The sequence below is a fragment of the Uranotaenia lowii genome, chromosome 2 (genome assembly GCF_029784155.1).
Source record: "Uranotaenia lowii strain MFRU-FL chromosome 2, ASM2978415v1, whole genome shotgun sequence".
Lineage (NCBI taxonomy): Eukaryota > Metazoa > Arthropoda > Insecta > Diptera > Culicidae > Uranotaenia > Uranotaenia lowii.
Window position 1 is genome coordinate 149,401,353 of NC_073692.1, and position 19,425 is coordinate 149,420,777.

General features: G+C 39.7%; 2 protein-coding genes across 3 annotated transcripts in view; one reads left to right on the forward strand and one right to left on the reverse strand.

Moving 5' to 3' along the window:
• Positions 1-19,425, reverse strand: part of LOC129743960 (ubiquitin-conjugating enzyme E2Q-like protein CG4502) — a 496,854-nt gene that overhangs the window by 186,423 nt on the left and 291,006 nt on the right. The gene's annotated exons all lie outside the window — the stretch shown is intronic.
• On the forward strand, positions 7,116-13,294 carry LOC129741960 (uncharacterized). Its single transcript, XM_055733794.1, has 3 exons — positions 7,116-9,999; positions 12,847-13,055; positions 13,115-13,294. The coding sequence occupies exons 1-3, from the start codon at positions 7,116-7,118 to the stop codon at positions 13,292-13,294; spliced, it is 3,273 nt and encodes a 1,090-aa protein (XP_055589769.1).

Below are 19,425 nucleotides of genomic sequence, written 5' to 3' on the forward strand. Positions count from 1 at the left end.
TGATTAAGCAACAGGGAATTGGTTTGGAAATGAGATACCATTTATTCATTTCTGTTCGTCAAGTCCTTATAAGCTAACTTAGACCTATAGCGATAACATACTTGTCGCTTAACCTAGGTGATTCTCAACTCAGAATCATTCTTTAAATACTATCGTATTCTGGGCTAACCACCCAGAATAAACTGCCAACACTGCAGGGTAACTCATAACCACTTGCTGTGTTGGCTGAGTTTAGCGTGCATGATGACAACATTTATATTGTTTTCATCATCATTGACCATCATTAACTGTCAATCGCTATTGTTCTCAATATGCGAATTGACGAAAGAGGACGAAACCAAAACAATCGGTTTTGGTTTTGCTCGCACGTGGCCGCGAGGAACTTTGAGTCCGGAAAACCGTAAGTATCAACACATTCCAATGAACATGATTCAGTATTAATTTTGAGAAAAAGATCTAAAACAGCTGAAATATTGACAATTTAAGTCATTGTCAGGGTACAAAGATTGGATTACCCTACTTGATGCAATATCACCTTGAAAATTTGTGATATTACACCACACAACAGGTTGGACAGCTCATTATTCCTCAAAATTTAGGGAATCTGGATCCATAAGGTTTACATGAAAAAATCAAACTGATGACATTCTAGTCATTCCTACAAAAAGGTGCTGTTATCGATCATTGTTATATCATAAATTTTGGGTTTCTAAACCCCCATTTATATTTATTTATCCAAGCATGCGAGAAAATAGTGCCTTAAAAAAGATATTCATCAACCGAATTTACAAGAAATTAGAAGAAATATGATCGTCATTACGGAATTAGGAGCTTTTTACGGTTAGGACAAAAAAAAATGGATGAACATTGTATTTATAGATGGCTGGAAAATAAACAAAATTTGGCGTTCTAAAATGTCTCATTTGTTGCGAATCATGATTAAGAAATGGTGTTTGAATTCCAAATTTCATATTACGGTTCAGATTTCGCAATACATCTAGATTGTCGAACTAGAGCTCAAAGCTCGATCAGATTTTAATAAGAATTTTAACAACAAATTTAAGTGCATAGGGAAGTTGTATACTTGATTGATACAGTTGAGTCTGAATAACATATTTTTGTGAAACATTGAAGCATAATTACTTCACTAAAAAAACAGCTGTCTTTGAAAATTCTTATAAAAAAAATCTTATCATCAAATAATGCCAAAATATGTAAAAAATTTCTAATTTCTTATCATCCGTTCAAAATTTTTCTAAAGAAACTGAAATAATTATGGAGGTTGGTCGGTTGAAAAGTTCGATTTTTAGGATCTTAAGAAAATACATCTAAATGTACAACATATAGCTTTCAATATCAGCTTTTTCAGCCACTGAGTGAATTTTTTTAGCAATAGATGACTGATTTTTTTCGACCTTGCATCATTAACAAATAATTGTAACTCAAAATTGTCTGATTATCATTTATTAGTTATGTTCCAAGGTTTTCAAAACTGAAAACATTATAGAATTTGTACGGTCGAGGAACAAGCGACATATAGCGCTTTGAAGCAATGAGTGTTAAATTGATACTTTAGGTCCCTAAAAGGATTATTTTTGTCAGAGCTTTCTGTGAGCATCTATAAAAAGTAGTTATATAGATATCATAAATTCAATGGTGGTCTAAGATTTTTTTTGTATTTGGGTGTGCCTGAAAAATGTTACAAGTCATCAAACTTCCAATAATGTCAGATTGACACGCTAGGACGGATTAGGATTAAAATATACATAATTTTGCTTATAAACGTTTAATTTTCCGTGAAAACTAAAAAATCAGGTGAAATCAGACTTATTTCCGAAAATCAGGAAAAAATGGGAGCTCATCAGGTTATCAGGATGAGTCCCAAAAATCAGGCAAATGCTGAAAAATCAAGCACATTATCTCCAGAAATTACATCGTCCAACGTTACATATTTGTTTGCTGTGTAGTTGAGAGTTCATTTTATTGATTATTCGATGGGATTTAAAGAATCCACTAAATGCATCTGCTAATTTAAAAATCATGAATTTGCTCAATATACACACCTATATTGCATCATTAACGTACTCTGAATCTGTAGTCTTTATTTACATTAATTTACAGTTAGGTTCATTAGGAACTTAATTTATTCAGAAGGTATATCAAGCTTGTCATACCAACAAAACTGACGAATACAAAAATTTCATCCCTTTCGTAATGACGATCCGATGCACAGATTCATTACAGCTTATTAAAAAAAAACTAAGATTTGTATTGTGGTAGATTTTGAAAGTTTCATTGTTGGTTCCAAAAAATTCTCTCATTCCCACCAGGCAGCGTACATAAAGCCACGTGAAGATGAGTTTCATAACTTTATCAAACATGAAATAACAACTCGGAAACTTGTTCTTGTCACGGACGGATCTGCAACGTTGTGCAAGTTAACACATCAACTTGACAACCATGCCATGGCATCTGGCAGCTATGTAGCTCTCTGGGTGGGTGAAGATAACAAGTTCCTCGCAGAGGTGATATCAAATAAGCCATCATAAAACCATCCGGAAGTGCCTGTCTGATGTGTGTGAAGTGCAAACAGGAAGCGCACGTTGCAAAACTTCAACTCGGATCCTTTGCATCGTGTTTGCAAATAAAAGGTTCTTCTTCATGGTTGAACCTCATAAAGGATTATATTGTTACCGATGGAGAAGTTCGAATGTTTGCTCTTTTCCGACTTCGAATGAGGTAATTTGAAGGTTGTTAAGGACTTTCGTCATTCTTTGAGAGTGACAATTGCAGCACCCGTTAAAGTGATCTTCCCACATCCCAGAAAATTTGTTTTATCAAACAATAACAATCCTACCGAAATAGCTTTCCCCGGAATGACTCGAATGGCTACCATTTGATAACAATCTGTAATACCCATCTTGGAAAACCATTAAACATTATCTTCAGCAGAGTTGAAATGGATATCATTCAATCTTATGGCTTCTCGAAACGGATTTCCCGAATCCAGGTGTCATGTAGCCGTGCCAGATTTTGCCAGGCAAGCGGCAATGCGAATCGTAATCGAAATTATAGACACGGTGGGTGGCCCGGGCAGCTTTTGAGTATAATCATCGCCCCACCCACATTTCATTTTCAAATGATTCGCAAACAAACGATAGATATCCTTTCTCCGAAAAACTGCTTGGCCATGGCATCGAATCCCAGACACTTCAGATTAAGTATAGGAACGGTTGTCAATTCCTGTAGAATGGCATCGTTACGTTTCTTGCCCTGGTTCGGTCCTTTTTAGGAGGAAATCGGAACAGCACTACTATTCATCGGCTCATCAAAGTGAAAAGCCACTTTTCGTATCCGCGAAGCGTCATCGTCGACGGAAGGATCAAACCAAGACAAGATGGAGCCTTTCGTCTGTTCCTCGTCGTCGTGGGTGCGCTAAGCAGCGATGGATTTGAATTTCAAATTTGCCTTCCGGTTTCCGGTGCAAAGTGGCTTTTCCGACCTAATATTTTCCCAAGTATGTCAACGTTTCCAGCAGCAGCGGTTTGTACGATTTGATAATACAAGAGGTTTTGAAAATGGTAACGGCGCACTACTACAATAAAAGGAAAAATTTCACAATCCTTCAGCAGTTTTGCAATTTATATCTCAGCACTGGTTCAGCAAGGAGGAAACTCGTTTTACATGTATTAAGATATCCCGTTCTGATGCAAATGATATATCTTGCGCCAGAGAAAATCGATGAACAATTTTTATCTCCTGGGGAGCATATTTTTCCCCTTTTCACACAGATTTGTGAGCAGTTCGAGCATCAACATTCGTTTGTCAGAAATAAGATTATTTAATTTAAAACCCAATTTTCGAAACATTTGAGAATTGTAACTTTCTATTAAACAATATGATATTTTCATACCTCGGAAACTTTCCATCAGCACCATCCAAACACGTTGTGGTATGTGAGTCGGCACTTGAAACATTATCGAAAATTTGATTGATCATGTTATGAATTGTGAAGTGATGTAGGCCAATTTGAAATATATTGGTAGTCGAGAAATGTGGTTTCGTTCATCATAAACTCTGTTTCGCCCACTCTTCTGCTCTTCTCGTGATATGAGTGAAAGTATTTGAAGACCAGGTTTGCACCAGACCTGCTTGCATAACAGTTGATACTTCATGATTTTTTTTAAATTGAAACTTCATTTTTTTCCGCATCTTATTCATGCCCCAGAACTACGCTTTACAATCTCCAAGACGACTGAAATTTAAAACACTTGATTCAGATTTAGCTGGGAGATTGAAAAAACAATGAATGGAAAATTCAAACGTAAGAATTTCATCTCAAAACCAGATTTCAAATTCCAGGCACTGGGTGAATCTCATGCTTCGGATATATGGCATGCACTTCGTACTCGAATTCATAAAAATAATTTTTATTATTATTATTATTTTTTTTTTAAAACGCTTACATAAAACTCATGTTTCCCTTTTTTTCAACTCAGATTTCAATCTCCGATTTTAGACTCCATCATCATAGCGCCAATTTTATCATTTAAAAATTCATCGTCTAAATTTTGTCTACATAGCTTGGAACACAATACTCAATTTTTAAGTGCTTCATCAAAACTGGATTTCTAGAACGACGCGATTCAGGTCAATTGATTTATTTTTGTATTTTTCTCGACTTCTGACATTGATCTTTCAAATTGAATCGTTGTCCAATAAAAAAATTCAATCAAACAATTTCTTATACATCTCTATTTCACTCATCATTCGATATTTCTCGACGGACGAGATGGAACAGTATTTGCTTTGATGAGACTCCAAAAAAAAAATCCTCATTTATTTCTCTGAATAATCCATCAATCACAATCTTGAACATTAAAAACAATCAAAGATCACCTTGAGTTTCCAATCCACTTAAATCCGATATCTGCCAAAACGATCGGTGTTAATAGCCATTTTAATCAATTTCCGATATTGTTAACAACCAGTTCTTACTCAAAATCATTTTATTTTTGTATAACAAGAACTGAATCTTTTGTCCGGCATCCCCCGAATTTAAGCTGAGATTAGCTTTTCAACAAGTCATCCAGTATCCGTCTGAAAAGTTTCAAATCCGTAGTCAGTATCCGCTGACTAGCATATTTTGTACTATTCTTGATCTTTTTATTATTATTTTTATCCTTATCCTATTTCCACAGCATCATTGGAGTTTTTTCAATTTCCATTCACAGTACTATTTATTTTCATTCAAAGGTATGCGGTGGTTTTTTCCAAAAGTATCATTCACCGGTATCCGCCGGTTGCTTCTTCAATCCATAGTCGGTATCCGCCGAACTATGGGAATTTATATCCTGGTATCCGCCGGTTTTCTATCCATAGCCGGAATCCGCCGGACTATGAGAATTTGAATACCGGTATCCGCCGGTTTTGATACATAGTCGGTATCCGCCGAACTATGTAAATTTGTATACCGGTATCCGCCGGTTTTCGATCCATAGCCGGTATCCGCCGAGCTATGGGAATTTATATCCCGGTATCCGCCGGTTTTTTTTATCCATAGTCGGTATCCGCCGAACTATGTAAATTTATATCTCGGTATCCGCCGGATTGCTCTAGCCTAAGTCGGTATCCGCCGAACTTAAACAAGAGTTATCAAAAATCTCGCACTCCACGGATCGTTTCGTCACTTGCAGTTTTTTTTCATATTGCCGACCGCCATTTTCTCAAAACCCGTCGTTGGCGTCTTACACTCACATTAAATTTTTTTCACTTTCACGATAAGGGGAATCAAACTGTAATTTTCTTGTCCTGTCACGGTCGCCAAAATGTGGGGCTCGTTGCGGAGTCTAGTGGAGAACCGACAATCTGTATTCCCGCTTGGCCGATCAAGGTATCTTCTGTCGTTCGCAGCTTGGCAGAAGCTTGCGACTGTTCTGGCGCACGACCGACGAACGAACTGATGTTGCCAGCCCCGCTGGAGAGAAGGAGAGGATAAGAGCGAGAAATATATCAATCGTGACAGATCTTACAATGCTGGCAAATAGTGATGCCAGTTGCATTGTTTGACTTTACATTTGACATTATTCCTTTTCTCATATCCCACACAAGTGATAAAGAGAAACCACTTTTACTGTGAAGAATTTGGACTATACTACCTATTTTTCCTCAAATAAAAGAAAATAGGACATTTTCAACCATACTGTTCCATACTTAGACCTGATTGCACCAAAAGTTTTGTATCCATACTAACTGTTAGAGAAAGATAGCGAAAATATCGACAAGTTAAAATGCTTGAGCACCCCCAGCGAAAAACATCGCACGGCGTGACAGTTCTGCAGTTGCGTTGGTATTAGTTTATGTTGCCGAAAACAGCTGACTGAAACAGCAGCAGCAAGCAGCAACACAGTCCAAATTAAACCACCGTCGAATCAAAACCCTCCGCAATAATAAACCGCCGCGAATCTAAATCGAAGTAATTTAGTGTTTTATTTCGAATCCGCGAGTTTCTAAGTGTCCGAACCGGTGCAAAGTTCATGTAAGAACATTTTGGTCCTTCGAAGCCGAATTAAGGACATTTGTGGAAGCCCCGTGGATTGCCGATTGTTGGATCGAAAGCGCTATTGTTCACGGATTGTGTGAACCATTTTCGACGCCGTATTCGCCATCGCTGCCCCAGGAGAGACGACGCTGAAACGCCATCGCGGTTGCTGCTGCATATAAATGCTGTATGGTTTGGAGTGATTAATTGGATCAGCTGTTAACAACGGATCAGGAGAAGTTTTTAATCAAACGAGTTTGGTAAAGTGTACGATTGGTGGCTTGATGCATGTGGCCTACCTGAGTAGAAAAAAATAAAGATTTTGCATGTGAGTAAGTCTTGGTTTGTTGCATGTGGTGTGAGCCTTGTACGCTGTTATTGGTCTAGGATTTCGCCGCATAATTTCACTTTGCTGTTCTCTATCGGTTGCCTCCCCCTCGCTGCTGTCAATAGGGTTGCCAGTTGTCAGTTTTTCGTCGCGGTACTGTGGAACGTCGAGTTGATTATTCGGTCAGTGAAAAATTAGTACAGTGTAACATATTTGGTGCAGTGTCAGATATTTAAAAGTGTAGCAATGTCTAAAAGTACGCTGAAGGCTTTGCTAAAACGTGAACGGCAGTTATATGTCATTTTTGATGGTACGGATAGATTCATCCAAACCTATCAGATTGATAGTGATCGGTGTCAATTAAGTTCGAGATTGCATGTGATTGATACTGTGTACAGTGAGTTTTTTGAAATACGGAGCAAAATTGAACTTTTGCTGGATGAAGCGGATGAGAAAGAACAGAAAGATGCTGACAGCGAAGTCAAAGGAGAGATTGCCAAGCAACGTGAAGAGGAAAACGACAAGGTTCTACAGCAATTCGATGACCGATACTTCGCCATCCGAGGTGACCTCCTTAGACTCCAAGGTGATAAGGATGCCTTAGGTGTGAACACAACCAGCAACAGTCAGAGTCAGTCTGCGTCAGGGAATACTTCAAGAGTAAAGCTGCCAGAGATACGTTTGTCGTCCTTCAGTGGAAAAATAAGAGAGTGGATTACATTCCGGGATTCCTTTCGAAGCCTTATCCATGACAACGAGCATCTGACGTCAATGGATAAGTTTACATACCTTCGTTCCTCTCTACAGGGTGATGCACTTAAGGAAATCAACAACATTGAGCTTTCAGAGGCAAACTACGACGTCGCCTGGAAAACTTTGCAAGTTCGTTATGAAAATAAGAAGCTGATTGTGAAGGCTCATCTCGACGCTCTTTTCGCCCTCGAACCGCTTAAAAAGGAGAATTACGACGGTCTGAACTTCCTCATCAGCGAGTTCGAGAAAAACTTGATGATGTTGCAGAAAATCGGAGAGCCAACGGAGTCTTGGAGCACAATATTAGTCTACATGTTGTGTTCTAGGCTAGATTCTGCAACATTGCGCCAATGGGAGACGCATTACGGGTCTAAGGAGGTCCCAACGTACGAAGAGCTGCTACTGTTCCTGCAAGGTCATTGCTCTGTTCTCCAATCAATCACCTCTGCAAGAAATCCACCATCCGAAGCCCGTCAGACGAGATCAGCAGTTTGTAATACAACCATCAGATCAGTTTCACGTTGTCCGTTCTGTGCAGATCCATGGCACTCACCGTTCCAGTGTGGCAAATTTCAACGGATGAAGGTTCCCGAGCGAATGGATGCTGCCATTCGCAACAAGTTGTGTCGGAATTGTTTGATGCCAGGCCACTTCTACCGAAATTGTGAACGAGGTTCTTGCCATCATTGTCAGCAGAAGCACCACAGTATGTTACATTCTAGATCCTCCGTTCCACAGCCGCAGTTTTCGGCGCAATACCGACAGCAGAGTCAAACGCGTTCGGCGCAACAAATACCGTTTCAATCGCAACCGCAGCCAATAAATCAACAGCAACAACACAACTCAAGACCAATACAGCATGCGCACACCACTACACAGCATGCACAAACCCACTCACACAACACAAACACAAATCCAGACAACGCACAAGCCACCACAAGTCAGAATTACGTAGCACTTCCGTTTACACCGTCTCGTAATATTTTACTGTCCACGGCGATGATCCGTGTCAAGGATCGTTTTGGAAATACACTTCTGGCACGTGCGCTGCTAGATTCGTGTTCTCAGCATTGTTTGATGACACGTGAATTCTCTCGACGGCTTAAGTTTCATGAAACTCCAACGTTTTTGTCGGTGCAAGGCATCGGCTCCTCTCAAATGGTTTCTACGAAGTTAGTTTCTGCAGAAGTTGGTTCCAGATCCCCCAGAATTTCACAGTTTAAAGAATGGATGCAATTTTTTGTACTGCCAAGGTTGACAGTTGATCTACCTACTGCTGCTTTTGATCCTTCGATCCTTACGCTGCCGAGTTCGGCCTGTTTAGCAGATCCTGGGTTTTATGAGTCTGGTCCAATTGATGTTATAATTGGAGCCGAATTTTATATGGATTTACTGTCAGATGGAAGAATGAAGCCGTTAGAGAACGGACCCACATTACAGAATACAATTTTTGGTTGGATTGTGTCTGGTAGATTGCCCAATAATCAAAATTCAGTTTCTCAGTCAGAAGTTTATGTTTGTTCAGTCGGTGATATTCAAGATCAGCTTACACGTTTTTGGGAGCTCGAAACATGTCATGTTCGCAGCGTTCAGTCGATTGAAGAGTCAGCTTGTGAAGAGATTTTTAAGAATACTACTGTCAGAGATGAGTCAGGAAGGTTTGTTGTAACTTTGCCTAAAAAAGAAGGTTTTTTGAATCGGATTGGAGATTCTAAAGTTATCGCCACGAAACGGTTTTTGAGTTTGGAGAAACGATTGTCAATGGATTCTGAGCTGAAAAGGTTGTATTCTGAATTTATTCATGAATATCAGAGTCTTGGTCATATGTCAGAAGTTATCGTCAGCTCATGTCAGTTAAATGAAGTTTGCTACTATTTGCCGCATCACGCTGTTCTTAAGCCCGAAAGCACCACGACAAAGTTACGGGTGGTTTTCGACGCTTCCTGTAAGTCGTCGACAGGAGTTTCTTTAAATGATGCGCTTATGGTTGGCCCGGTTGTACAAGATGAGCTGATCGATATTGTATTGCGATTCAGATTGTGTCAGTTTGCGATTGTGGCAGATATTGCCAAAATGTACCGTATGATCCAAGTTCAGAAATCAGACCAAAAATTGCAGAGAATTCTTTGGCGAGACTCCACCGATCAACCCCTTCGCACTTACGAGTTGTTAACAGTAACTTACGGAACAGCGTCAGCGCCTTACTTGGCAACAAAGTGTTTGCAAGTCCTAGCCGATCAGGGTTCTAAAACTCATCCCTTAGCGTCGAAGATTTTGAGTCGTTGTTTCTACGTCGATGATATGCTTGCTGGAGTTGACAGTATCGAAGAAGGTGTACAGTTAGTCAAAGAAATGTCAGAGTTAATGGACTCAGCAGGTATGTCTTTGCGAAAATACGTTTCGAACAGCTCAGAAATACTCTTAGAAATCCCTGAAAATCTTCGAGATGAACGTTCGGTTTTGGAGCTTGATTCATCAAGCTCACCGGTGAAAACTTTGGGATTGTTATGGGAACCAGAGTCAGATGTTTTTCGGTTTAGTACCCCTAGTTGGAAGAGTTCAGCACCCATTACGAAATGGTCAATTTTGTCAGATGTTTCCAAGTTATTTGATCCATTGGGATTAGTCGGTCCTGTGATTATTCAGGCAAAAATTTTCGTTCAAGAACTTTGGAAACTTCAATGCGGATGGGATGATGAGCTTACCGAAGATTTAAAGAGCGCTTGGGATGAATACAGAAGAAATTTGATTGGGTTAGATAATGTGTCAGTACCACGATGGGTGGGTGTCAGTAAAAATGTCAGTTCATTACAAATACATGGATTTTGTGATGCGTCAGAGAAGGCCTATGGGGCCTGTATTTATGTCAGAACTGTGTCAGAATCGGGAGAAACTGTTGTTCACTTGATGACCTCAAAATCACGAGTTGCCCCTCTAGAGAATCTCCAGAAAAAGAAGAAACGTCAGTCAATTCCAAGGTTAGAGTTATCGTCTGCATTACTGCTTGCTCACCTGTTTGAGAAGCTCGTGAAAGGCACGGAGCTGTCTTCTTTCAAATCTTTTTTCTGGACAGATTCGATGATAGTTAAATGTTGGCTAGCATCTTCACCGTCAAGATGGACTAATTTTGTGGCAAATCGTGTGTCTGAAATCCAGCACATTACACGGTCGGGCGTGTGGAGTCATGTCGCAGGCACAGAAAACCCAGCAGATATCATATCGCGAGGAATGACCCCCGCTCAGTTACAGTATCAGTCTCTTTGGTTTCATGGTCCCAGTTGGTTACGATTGGAGGAATCGCATTGGCCTCAACCTCAACAAGTTTGCCCAGAAATACCCAGTTCCATGCTCGAAGAGAGAGGAGCTGTCACTGCCGTCGCTGATTCTTTGACAACCAATGAGATATTTGAATTCAGAGCCTCACTTGTAGATTCAATTCGGTTGACCGCGTACTTTTTGCGATTTCGCTTCAATGCGCAAAGGTGTAACAACAGTAACAGAAAAGTCGGATATTTGTCAGCATCAGAGTTAGAAGAAGCCCTTCAGTGCTTAGTCAGATTGTCCCAAAAAGAAAGTTTTCCGAAAGAATATGCAGATTTGTCGAATAACCGTCAGATTTCAGTCAGTTCAAAGTTGCTGTCTCTCAATCCACGCATGATAAATGGAATAATTTGTGTCGGTGGTCGATTAGAGAATGCAGCAATCTCTGAAACGAGAAAACATCCGTTTATATTGGACTATAAACATCCGCTTACCAGATCAGTCATGTCGTATTACCATGAGAAGTTGTTTCACGCTGGACAGCAGCTGTTGATCGCAACAGTTCGTCAAAAGTTTTGGCCAATTCATGCAGGCAGTTTGGCTCGGTCAGTAATCCATAATTGCGTACGTTGTTTTCGTGCTAGACCCAAAATTCAAGAACAGCTTATGGCTGATTTACCCCCGGAAAGAGTGACTCAAAACCCAGTTTTTCAACGTGTGGGAGTAGATTACTGCGGCCCATTCCTTGTCAATTATCCCCAACGTCGATGTCGCCCGGTGAAGGTATTTGTAGCCATTTATGTGTGTCTGGTTACGAAAGCTGTGCATCTTGAAGTTGCGTCAGATTTGTCAACAGATGGGTTTCTTGCCACTTTCAAACGGTTTTGTGGCCGAAGAAGCACGCCAAGTTTGATTATGTGTGATAACGGCAGAAATTTTCCAAGTTATTCAGCGAGAATAGTTTCCAAGAATCGGTTGTAAAGCACTCAGCAAACCAGGGGATAGAATTTAAGTTTATCCCAGCTCGATCACCCAATTTTGGTGGACTTTGGGAGTCAGCCGTGAAGTCGTTCAAATCACTTTTGAAGCGCACTATTGGTACACGCACGTTGGGTCTAGAAGAACTGCAGACTGTCGTTGTACAAATTGAGGCAGTTCTAAATTCACGTCCGCTCACTCCGTGTAGTAACGATCCAAACGATTTCGAAGTGCTTACTCCTGGTCATTTTTTGGTTCAAAAATCGCTCACTGCTCCCCCAGAACAGAACTGGGAAGATGTACCAGACAATCGTTTAAATGTATTGCACAGAATGGAAAAAACAGCCCAACAAATTTGGAAAAGATGGTCAACTCAATACTTGTCTGATCTGCATAACAGAACGAAATGGTCAAAACAGCGAGATAACATCAAGGTCGGAACGATGGTAGTTCTTAAAGAGGACAATTTACCGCCATTACAATGGGCAATCGGAAGAGTGTCAGAAATTCACCCTGGGTCAGATGGTAATGTCAGAGTTGTAACTGTTCGAACGCAATCTGGAAGTTATCAACGAGGCATTTCGAAGATATGCATCTTACCAATTCGTGACAATAATGTCACCTCGGAGAAAGAACAACAGAGTTAGATTTTGTCAGTTTTGAGTTTGTATTTGAAGTCTTGAAAGTATACAGTTTGCCAATCAAAATTCAATTAAGACCTAATTGAATGTACAATAATTATGCCCGATTTAAAAGCATGAAGCATGTGATTTTGTCAGATATATGTCGTTTGAGTACTGTGTCAGAAAATTTACGTCAGAATGAAACACATGGTTTCACTAACAGAGGCGTTAAGCGCCAGCACTACAAGGTGCACGTTTCACGTGAAGGCTGTGTCAGAAAGAAACATAAGGTTTCACCTACAGAGGCGTTAAGCGCCAGCACAATAGTGTGCACGTTCGGCATAAGGGTTGTCCTCCATCAGATGCAGTGCGCCTATCGCAAAATAAGGTTGAGAGGTACCAATCAACCTTCTCGTCCAAGCAGAGCAGCGTCCGGCAGGCTTGGCCAGCATTATCACGCGCAGCTCGGGCTGAAGACCTCGCACATCGACACCAAACCGTTGAACACACCAGCAAGGCAGGAAACGAAGCGTCTGAGGAGTCCGCGGAGGCCCGCTGGCCTCCGCACCAGGCAAGTTTTCTGTCAAATTAAAAATAAAACGGTTTAAAAAGCGCACTTCGTCTTACCAGGTCATCCTGTTACCAATCTTCACGTCATCGAGTCGTATCACACATGGCATCGCATCGCAGAACAGCATAAACATCAACGCAGTTCCATGTTCAGTCAAACGAGGTTCATCGGGCTCATTTACAACGTTAAATCCATCAGCAACAGAGCAACAACAGTCGTGGTCATTCTTCGCAACCTAAAACAGAAGAATTTTCAACAATCAGTATCATCAATTTACTCGAGTGAATTCAGTTTCACACCTCTGGTAACCGTATCGGCAATGCAGGTTGCAGTACACATCGTTCCCATCAGCTGATCCTGAACATGCAGCAACTCCATGAGCTTTACATAAGGTGCGGAGATATTTTGATGCTGTCACAAATACATCAGTATCTTCAGACTGGTGTGCATGCAATGCGGTCTGATTCGCATCAATGACGTCATAACAGTTGTTTGGGTTGCAATTACGGAAGAGTTTTTGATTTAAATAAAATTTTTTAAATGAAAAAAAATGACAAGTGCTGAATAAAATCCTGCGAAATTTCGCAGGTCAATGCTAAGAAGCAAAATAGAGCAGTGAGTTTTCATCAGCTACCGAAGGAACCCGCGGTACGCAAAAAATGGCTCGCGTTCTGTGGCCGTAAGGATGGATCCGGCATATACGTGTGCTCCCAGCATTTCGAATTGACGGAGTTGGTCAATGTTTATATGGAAAACGCAAGGAGGGTTCTTATAAAATCTGGTAAGTATTTCTAACTTAGGCCATTATCGCAATATTCTTTATGTTTCGTTTTTTCTCTCAGCTTTGCCATCCGTTCGTTGCCCTCCAACTGAGTCTGCTCGATCCATCAGAGCTAAAGTGAGGAACCGGAAGCAAGTAGTCGAAGAATTTCTACAGAGAAATGCAAACTTGGGGATCAGTTGAAGTCATCGCCCTCGATAACAATATCTTCTAAGATGGTTATTCCACGACGAGGGAACAATCCACGGTAAAAAAAAAACGCGTTCTGTAACAACCGAATCACGCTGAAAAAAGCCATTCAATACTCATTTTGAGATGGGAAATTCACTCAACAAGGATATATGTTTCACCTTTTATACGAGCGTTCACTATTTTTAGTATTATAGTACTTTAATCATGTTAATTTGACAACTTTTCTAGTAAACTGTATTACGCAGTGCAGCCCCGATGATGTTATGACGTCATCAGTGTAATACACACAATGTTTACGTTTTTTCGATCACCTATACCACGGCAAACCGAGTTCCTCCACACCTCTACATCTAGCTCATGGGCAGCAACTAACGAGAATCATCACACACCAATGGACATCTCATTCACGTGAAAGAACATACTGTAGAATTGTATCACACACCAGATTGGCAAAAACAGTTCAGAAGAAATCTTTAGTTTGTATAAGTTCAGTCTAGTTTAGAAGTACCGTTTTCACGAAGAAACACTTATCAAAACAAACCATACTAGTTTTATATACCGTTAGAGTAAGCGAGATGCATTGAAATGAGATTTCAAGGCGGGCGGCATATGTAGGAAAAAGATAGCAGAAATATCGACAAATTAAAATCACTAAAATGCTTGAACACCCCCAGCAAAAAACATCGCACGGCTTGACAGTTCTGCCGTTGCGTCGGTATTAGTGTATGTTTTGCCAAAAACAGCTGACTGAAGCAGCCAGCAGCAGCACAGTTGAAATTAAACCTCCGCCGAATAAATACCATTCGAAAACAGTCCGTCGCGAGTTGTCTTTAATTGAGTTGAAACTCAAAGTGAAGTTCGGTTACCACATCCACGAATTCCCGCAAACGTTCCGAACCGGTTAAGTGATTTGGTAGACGATTCCCCCGAAAATTTTGTGGTCCTTCGAGCCGCTATCTTTTTCCTACACTAACCAACCAATTAAGGCACGGATTCTTTTTAAAACATAATTTAGAATCTATTTTGAGCCTTTTTTAAATTTTTTGTTAGCTTTATGCAAATAAACTACCAAAAGACACAAAAAGTAATAATTATTGTGCTGCTGCTATTGCTGACTGGGAGTGAAAATGTTCAAGATATTCATAACAGGAATTGATAGTGTTTTTAAAATATTGTTTACTACTGAAATAATGTTTCATGATAATCATTGAATCAAACTAAATATTCATTAACTTGTTGATTTTAAGTAAAGCGGAACATAAACTTTTTGTAGGAGTTTTAGATTTAGGTCCAAAAATAGGTACCTGTCCAGTATCAAAACAGGAACAGTAGGTTCAAAGATGAAAATTCTGATTGTTCGTTAAACTTCTTATAACGTCAAAACCTAATTGCAAAAATCTCATTTGAACTTGCATTAAACTCCCTTCCGTTTATTAAAAAAAACAAGGCTTTATAAAAACCATCGCTTAAAGGATCCAAAGTAGGGCAACTGACCCTAGTTTGAATAAATTTTTCAGATTTTTTTCATAACAAGTATCTCATGAATTTTCTTCGAATACAGTTACTCAACAATTTAAACTGTCAATCACTGTAAGAGCTGACGAGATGAACTAATTCTTTTTATACAATAAATGATAAAAAAGACATAAAAAAAAAAACAAATCAGGTCTATGCGCTTCACTTTATACAATAGTATGAGGAAGCGGATTTTGGTCTTCATCAATTTCCACTATTTAGAATGATTATTTGGCTTGATCTGTCTACAGTTAGTTAGTTACAGTTAATAGAAATATGTCGTGAGTTTACGTTTCTTGTGAATCTCAATTCAAAGATTCACTCAGACACGTCTGTCACTCACAATAATTGATCAATGACTGACTTTTTTTTGTTGCTAAAAAAGCTAACGTTGCCATAGAAATTTATTTTATTTAATCTATCTTCACTGTTGCCGAATACAACTATAATTTTATTTTATTTTTTACAAAATTTCGTTTATTTTCTGCATATGCTCTTCTCTACATTCCTTTTCAACTCTTTTCTAAAAATAATAACTTATCTACTGACTTTTGTTATTCACAAATACAAAATTTTATTTTTCAAATATCCCTCATCTGAATTCTACATTCCATTCTCAGCAAAGATTGAAAAATCTTAATTTTTTTTTGAATTTTTGCTATTCTTCATCCAATCCGAAAATATTCTTCACCAAAGTCTTCCCAATCTGTGCTTTTCCTGTCACTCTGTTTTTGTTTACCTGAGCTGGAACAATCCGAAATCTTTCTTAGCAACAGCTTTCCTAAATTGTGCTTTTCTTGTCACTTTGCCTCGGTTTTCGAGAGCCGGAATAATTCGAAAGTATTCTCAGAAACAGCCTTCCCAACCAGAAGGCAAAATCAAAACAAACAATCAGCCGAAGCTGCCTTAAAAATCTGCACTTCCTAGGCCAATTTCGTCGTTTTCAGCGTCGTTTTCCACTGGAAGGCTAAATGAACACAAACAATCAGCAGCAGCAGCCTTAAAAATCTGCACATCCTCAGCTTATTCTTCTTTATCCAACGGAAGGCTAAATCAAAGCAAGCAATCAGCAAAAACTGCCTTAAAAACCTGCGCTTCTTAAGAAAATTCCGTCTTTTTCCACCGGAATGCCAAATCAAAACAAACAATCCGCAGCCTTAAAAATGTGCGCTTCCTATGCCAATTTCGCCCTTTTCCACCGAAAGGCCAAATCAAAATAAAACATCAGCAGCAGCAACCTTAAAAATCTGCGCTTCCAAAGCCAATTCCGTCCTTTTCCACCGAAAGGCCAAATCAAAACGAACAATCAGCAACAACAGTCCTAAATATCTGCGCTTCTAAAGCCAATCCGCCTTTATCCCCCGGAAGACCAAATCATAATAAACAATCAGCTGCAGCAGCCATCGGAAACCAAACCAAAACAAACAATCAGCCGCAGCAGCCTTACATTTGCGCTTCCTAAGCCAATTCCGACTTTATTAACTGGACAACCAAATCGAAATAAACATTCAGCTGCAGGAGCCTTAAAAATCTGCGCTTCCAAAGCCTTTCCGTCTTTTTCCACCGGAAGGCCAAATCAGAGTAAAAAATCAGCAGAAGTTGCCTGGTAATCTGCGCTTCCGAATCCATTCCGTCTTTTTCTCCGGACGGCCAAATCATAACAAACAATCAACAGGAGTTGCCTTAAAAATCCGCGCTTCATAAGCCAATTCCGTCCTTTCCACCGGAAGGCCAAATCAATATAAAAAATCAACAACAGTAGCCTTAAAAATCTACGCTTCCTAAGCCACTTCCTATTTTTTTTTCCACCGGAAGGCAACATCAACACAAACAATCAGCAGCAGCTGCCTGGAAATCTGCGCTTCCAAATTCATATCGTTGTTTTCCACCGGAAAGCCAAACCAAAACAAACAATCAGCAGCAACAGTCTTAAAAATCTGCGCTTCCAAAGTCATTGCGTCTTTTTCCACCGGAAGGCCCAATCAAAATAAAAAATCAGCAGCCTTGAAAATCTGCGCTTCCTAGGCCAAATCCGTCTTTTTCACCGGACGGCCAAATCATAACAAAAATCAGCAGGAGTTGCCTTAAACCGCGCTTCATGAGCCAATTCCGTCTTTTCCACCGGAAGGCCAAATCAATTTAAAAAATCAACAACAGTAGCCTTAAAAATCTACGCTTCCTAAGCCAGTTCCTATTTTTTTTTCACCGGAAGGCCAAATCAACACAAACAATCAGCAGCAAAAGCCCTAAAATTTGCGCTTCTAAAGCCAATCCGTCTTTATCGCCCGGAAGGTCAAATCATAATAAGCAATCAGCTGGCAGCAGCCTTCTTAGTCAATTCCGTTTTTCCGCCGGAAAACCAAACCAAAACAAACAGTCAGCAGCGGCAGCCTTAAAAATCTGCGCTTCCTAAGCCAATTCCGTATTTTTCCACCGGATGACCAAATCAAAACAATCAGCAGCAGCTTTTAAAATCTGCGCTCCCTGTGCCAATCTGTCTTTCTACGAGAGGCCGGATCAACAAATTTTTTTTTTCGTAGCAACAGCGTTGACAACCTGCACTCTTTTTCCTTATCCTAACTACCACGCCATTGTCGTTATTTTTCGATTCTTATGAATCTCAATTCAGAGATTCACTTAGACACGTCTACCACTTACAAGAATACATCAATAACTGTCCTTGTTTTGTTTGTTTTGCCAAGGGTTGCCAAAATAACAAACGTTGCCATCGAAATTTATTTTATTTTATTTATCTTCAGTGTTGCCGAACACAACTATTTTGACGTAGAATTACGTCTTACGGCAACACTATAGGGGTGCAAGTGGAAATTCGCGAACGGATCTCGCGTCACGAAAAACGCCTCTTTGACGGACATCTTTTCCGAACAATGTTTTGTTACGGCTGTGTGTTGGTTCACCAATATCAATGAAGTGCATATAGGAATATGAGCTTGGAAAGTTATAAATATAACTGCCGAGCTTCATTCGTAGAAAAATTTCGGTGATGCTGTCGTTCGTGTCTACAGTCCCGGCTCTATAGCTGCCGCTCACTCAACAAACGCCGAGCAACCGAAAGCTCCCTCCGAAGCCCCAGCTAAGTCAGCAGAAAAAAGGTGAAATGAAAAGCTGCAAGAAGCATAATTCAGTTGATTGCGCATGAGACTCGCTGTCTGACTGTCTGAGGGCAAGCAGCCAATGCGGCTACGAAAGCTGCTGCTGCTGCTCCTAAGCCAGTTCGTCTGCCCAACAACAACCAAAAAAGAGTCCTTCTCTGGACTACAAATTGAGATTTTAAGCATTGCATTGAATATTTTTTCAAATATTTTCATGACAATTTTGGTTCATTATATCCGGTATACGTTCGTGCACTGCCGACCAAAAGTTAGGGATCTCCCTTCCAAAACATGAAAATTTTGTTCAGTAATATCTCAGCCAATTGACAAATATTTCACATCTTTTGTTATCATTCAAAAGATCATGAGCAAAAAGTATATTTTAAGGCAAACAGATCCTCAGCACCTCGTAAGTTTTGTTCAAAACCTATTTCAAGGGATTTTTCTAACAGTCACATTTTTTGTAAAAATTATTGGAAAATAATCAACCTATAGTTGAAGTTTTCATGAAGCATGACTCAAACAAAGTACAACTCATGAACTTTCAAATAAGCTTATTAGATTAGCGATACGTTGTTTGATAACAGAGATACAGAAGTAATAAAATTGCATATTTTTGAAGACTCAAACTTTTTTCCAATACATCATACTGCGTTATGATCCCAAATTTTTGGTCTGTAACTTAAGTAGTTATTTTGATAATTTCAAGTACAAGACAATTTATTAGCACAACGTTTAACAAATATGTTTTGATAAGTGTGTTTCCATG

Excerpts from the sequence above, each read along its gene's own strand:
- LOC129741960 (XM_055733794.1), top strand. The coding sequence starts at position 7,116 with ATGTCTAAAAGTACGCTGAAGGCTTTGCTAAAACGTGAACGGCAGTTA. Across the intron at positions 10,000-12,846 it reads AGAGTTAATGGACTCAGCAG|ATGCAGTGCGCCTATCGCAA; the intron begins GTATGTCTTTGC and ends GTCCTCCATCAG. Across the intron at positions 13,056-13,114 it reads CCCGCTGGCCTCCGCACCAG|GTCATCCTGTTACCAATCTT; the intron begins GCAAGTTTTCTG and ends TCGTCTTACCAG.